The 5,017-nt window shown below is 50.6% G+C and overlaps 1 protein-coding gene across 1 annotated transcript in view; it reads right to left on the minus strand.

The window, feature by feature from the left end:
* EFHD1 (EF-hand domain family member D1) overlaps positions 1–5,017 on the minus strand; it is an 8,664-nt gene that overhangs the window by 2,762 nt on the left and 885 nt on the right. Inside the window, exons 2-3 of the mRNA XM_014310918.2 lie at positions 2,026–2,032; positions 1–7 (exon numbers count right to left, since the gene is read on the minus strand). The exon at positions 1–7 is cut by the window's left edge and continues 136 nt beyond it. Coding sequence (XP_014166393.1) covers positions 1–7; positions 2,026–2,032 — 14 coding nt within the window. The remainder of the gene's footprint in view (positions 8–2,025; positions 2,033–5,017) is intronic.

Genomic DNA, 5,017 nt, shown 5'->3' on the forward strand with positions numbered 1-5,017 from the left:
TTTTTCACTGAGGCTTGAACAACTTAAAATGCAAACAGCACAATCACCTGGAGAGGGATGGAATTCACGTTTCAGAGCAAAGGAAACCAGGTCCATATAAACCAAGTGGCCGCAAGGAGCTTGTGCTCCAGTACACAGTCCTGTTGACTAAAAGCAGTAGGAAACTCACAGGAAAAGAAGGCTTCCCAGGAATCAGAGCCCTGGTAAAGCACAGTTCCTACCAAGCCTGGGCTGCTATGTGGTCAGAGGAAGGAGGCCACCTCTGCACCTGCCCAGTACAACCACTGGGCAGGCTCAGATTTAGCTCTTTATGTCCCCATAAGCCCTCCACCAGCTTCCCCAGTGTTCTAGGGACTCAGGTCACATCCCATGACACTGAAAGCAGGGCAAACACAGCTCTGGTTCACCTCAGGCTGAGTGCCTCCCTGAACCAAGGCATTAGTGCAGTCCTTTTAGAGAGAACTGCAGCCCAGGTACAGGCCCTTGTGACAGAGTGGCTTGAACAAGTGTCCACAGAGCAAGGTAGCGTGAAACTTCTGTCCTGCACTGGACCATGTCCATTTAACAAATCCAGAGTCACTACAGCAGAGTGTGTATTGGGAAGTGAATTGCAAAGGGTAATGAAAACAAGAGTTATGTCTCATTCCACAAAAGCATACCTTTTCTTTTTGTTTTAACAGAAGGAACAAAACCAGCCTGCTTAAAAAGACCTCTGCACCACCATCCACCTGCCAACCAAACTCCATATTAAGATGTGGAAGCTCTAGGTGTACTTGCAGAGGTCCTGTAACTCCCTGCTATTCTTGGCAACCCCAGGAGGTGTCTCAGTGCTTGGAACAGTGCAGAGAGAACAGACACAAGGACAAGCCACTCAAGTACAAAAAGAGCACAAAGCAACAAAGCTGTACCAATGCACTTCAGGCCAGGCCAGAGGGCTGCAGACACCAGGTAGGCTTGCCCTGAAATCCCTTTGCACAGGAACATCAAATAGATCTAGTGCTGTGCTCCTCAGACTGCCAGGCTGGGGAGTCTGATGTTTTCTATGGAGAGCCCGAGCTGTCCCAGAGGAGGGCAGCAGAGTCCCAGCATTCACACTGAGACAGTCCTGCTTCAAGTTGCTCGCAGAAGCTGGTGGGAATGCAAGAGTTTGGGTAGGTCTCCCATGAGGAAGGGTGTGGAGATGATGCTGGCCGCCCTCTCGCACAGGCAGCTCACCAGGCACTGCTCCATACAACAGCCCCTTAACCTGTGAGTGCTCAGCACAGGGCAAGCAGAAAGGCTGGCCTTGGCAAGGGAATTTTCCTTCTCCAAACACATTGTAGTTGGTTGACCCTGGCTGGATGCCAGGCTACCAAAGCCACTCTATCATTCCCCTTCTCATCTGGATAGGGGAGAGAAAATGTAACAAAAGTTCATGAGTTCTAAAGCCCTGGAGAGATTATTCACCAAAATACTGTCCTAGGCAAAAAAGGCTCAACTTGGGGATATTAATTAAATTTATTACTACCAACATTGGAGCAGGATGATGAGAAGTAAAATAAATCTTAAAAGACACCTTCCCCTCACCCCTCCCCCCTCCTTGCCAGCTCTACCTCCTGTCTCCAGTGGCACAGGGAGATAGGGAATGGGGGTTATGGTCAGTTCTTCACAAGTTGTTCCTGCCACTGTGCAGGGAAAAGAGTCCTTCCCCTGCTCCGGTATGGGTTCCTCTACCCACAGGTTTGCAGGTCACTGCCAGGAGCCTGCTCCAGCATGGGCTTCCCACGGGTTCACATCTTCCTTTCAGGCAACCACCTGTTCTGGCATGGGTATCCTCCATGGGCTGCAGGTGGATTTCTGCATCCCCATGGACCTCCATGGGCTGCAGTCTGTTTCACCATGGTCTGCACCATGGGCTGCAAGGGAACCTCAGCTCCAGCACCTGGATCATCTCCTCTCCCTCCCTCTCCACTGACCCAGGTGTCTGCAAAGCTGTTCCTCTCACATATTCTCACTCCTCTCTTCTCTGGCCATAATTACCTCTGCACAAGAACTTTTTAACCTTCTTATATATGTTATCACAGAGGCATTACTATCATTCCTGATTGGCTCACCTTAGTCAGTGGCAGGTCTGTCCTGGAGCCAGCTGGCTGTGGCTTACCAGCCACAGGGCAAGATTCTAACAGCTTCTCACAGAAACCACTTCTTGTAGACCCCCTGCTATGAAAACCTAGCCATGCAAACCCAGTACACACACATAAGATACAAACCAAATACATGGTTCACTGGTTTTCATGTAAGAAATAAATGGTTTCTATTGGAAAGAAACCAAATCCTCCCCAAGACATCCTCTCCCTCTGCTCAGATCCCCTTTGCCACCACCAGGCACTGTGACACAGAGGGCTGGCAGCTAGGCTGGAATTAGTCATGCTTCCTCCTGCTCCACCCTGAAAGTCCCACTTCCTGGCATTGGAAAAGAGCAGTGAAGACAGCACAATCCTGAGGTCTGATACAGCTGTCACCTGGGGAGGGACTGGGTCATGAGTACAAGTGAGCATGAATCATCCTGAAACTAAGGGATGGCGCAGCAGTCATCTAGAGGAATACAGGCTGCTGTGGCCACAAAGGGCAGGCTGAGTTAAAGGAAACTTGGAACTAAAACACTGCTTAGGGTGGACAGAGCATAATGTCAGTCCCAAGGATCCAGCAAGGTCACTATGGGATGTCATGCTGTTTTCCACAGGAGCTCACCAGCAATTGCTCCAGCACACAGCCTGCAGCCCACCTTACCTTGAGGTATTGGCTCTTACTAACGAGAGAACTCCAGCAATCTGCATTCAGCTCCCATTGCCAGCCTGTGTAACACCCTTGCTGGGCCCAGGACACACCATGTGCAGCTAAGTCTCAAGGAAATGTCAAGAGAGAAGCAAAAGTGAATAATGTAGGTAGGTACCTTTCAAAGCTCTGCTCTCAAAGAGGACAACACAACCCACACTTTCCAACCCACTAACCTGGTAAATTGTATCTGATCTGCTGTCACATCCTTCATGACCCAAGACCTACACCACAGAGCCAGGCTGGGCATCATTCAAGGAGAGGCGTGGGACTGACAGGCAGCAGCAGTAGCCTTGCAACAACAGCTTGTCAGAAAAGCAGCACTATGTAAGGATGTGGTTTGCACCAGCCCTGGTAGCAAACACATCATGTGAGTCAACATTTCAGCTGGTGAGGGTGTAGGGGGCAGTGAGTGTATTTCTGTGGGTTCTAAGTAGCAGCTCCAATTACACATTACTATCACAGCAATTAACTCCAGTTTCCTGTGGTAATGATGGAACTAGACAGTCAGAGGTGTGGGGATTTTTTCCCTCCACTATACCTTAACTTTTTAAGCCTAAATTTCATTGCTTGAGTCACGGCAGGAGTCTTGTACAGTTAATTGTTAATATATTGGTGGATGTTCAAAGGTCAATGGTACAAGGCAGCTTTCCTAACAGGGCCTGTGGTTCATCAGCAGCCTGTTTGCCAGGGAACAGCTTATCTGGGATGGGAGAACACTACTTAAAGGGGTAGAAAAAGGTGATCTATTGCAAGTGAAAAAGGTTCCTACCAATTCTGTGGCTAGGCCACAAGAAAAGTATGTTCACACAGGTATGCCAGGACTTGGTATTCTCTGGATAGGCAGACAGGACCCCTCCAGTACTATAGATGCACTCTACTGAGTTCAGACACTTATTTAAACCAGGGTTCTCCTGGTATCATCTGAATGGCCCGAGTCAGCTTAGTCACCCTTCACATGCTTGCTTGCCACCATCAATGAGAAGCAGAATGGGACAGGCCTATGGTTCAGGTCTCCTGACCCACCAGGAAACCTGCTTCCCTGTCAGCCCTCTGCCTGAACACAGCAGCTGGACAGGGCACATCTGCAGCAAGGCAAGAAGCATCCTGCTCCTCTCTACCACAGGAAGCTTTGTGTGTCTGCCAAAGCTGCTGTGTAATTTGTCCCCAGAGCTCTGCCAGTGATGCTCCCTCATTCCAACCCATGGGCCTCTCAAGCTTGTTGCATGACCATTGTTTTCCCTTCTGGCAAGACACTTCAACAGCACCAGCTGCCATGTGCCACATGCCAGGGGCTGGCAGCACTGGCACCCCTGCAGGAGGCTGTGCTCTAAACAGGTGGCAGCAGAAGAGGAGCTGATCTGCTATTCGTGCCATGCCACTGATGCTGGGACATCATTTCAGGGCCTTGAGGATAGAGGCATTTCTCTTCCATGGGAGAGAGCCCCGGCAGCAAGCCCAGAGGCTGCCCCCAGCTCTTCACCTGCAATGAAGTGAGGCCCAGAATGCACACAGAGGGCTCCTCAGCCTATGCAGTGATTTGGCAATCAGAGACCTGGGGCCATGGGCATGGTGCTCTTCCTGCTCCACTGGATTCTTTGCTACTTCCAGTTCACCTCTGACCGGGCAGCAGGGAACTCAGGGACAGGTTCTCAGTTCCCAGATTTGCATATCGTTTCTCCTCTCTCGTAATCCAAGTCCTTGGCCTCTGTCTTTTTGTGCTGCCCTCTTGCAGTGAAATAAATCCAACAAAGCCCTTGGGGCACAAAAGCAGAGGAACATGGTGTGATGTGCCAGTGCATAGAGATGGTGCAGCAGCTCTATGAGTGACAGTCACCCCTCATGCCCCAACCAGCCCAGCCAGTCATAGGCCTTGGCTGCTCATCCTCCCTCCCAGCACTGACAAAGCTCTCAAACTTCCACAATGGAGAGCCTGACGTTCTGAGCCCTACCCTGGAAGAGGCATGATGAGAACCTCACGCCTGCAGAAACCAGGGAGCCCAGCTGCTTGAGGCCCACTGCTGGCATCCCACAGGACAGAAGGAAGCAGCACAGCCCTCAAAACTGGTGCAGGACATACACAGTGCTGCCCCTCCTCTTGCTACCTAAGAGGCTGTGGGTTAATTCAGAAAGCCACAGTGTGACATTTGCTTGTGGCCAAGCCAGCTATCAAAGTGTGAGAGGAGGAGATGATGCAACAGGA

The sequence above is a fragment of the Geospiza fortis genome, unplaced genomic scaffold, assembly GCF_000277835.1.
Source record: "Geospiza fortis unplaced genomic scaffold, GeoFor_1.0 scaffold592, whole genome shotgun sequence".
In the NCBI taxonomy this organism is placed as follows: Eukaryota; Metazoa; Chordata; class Aves; order Passeriformes; family Thraupidae; genus Geospiza; species Geospiza fortis.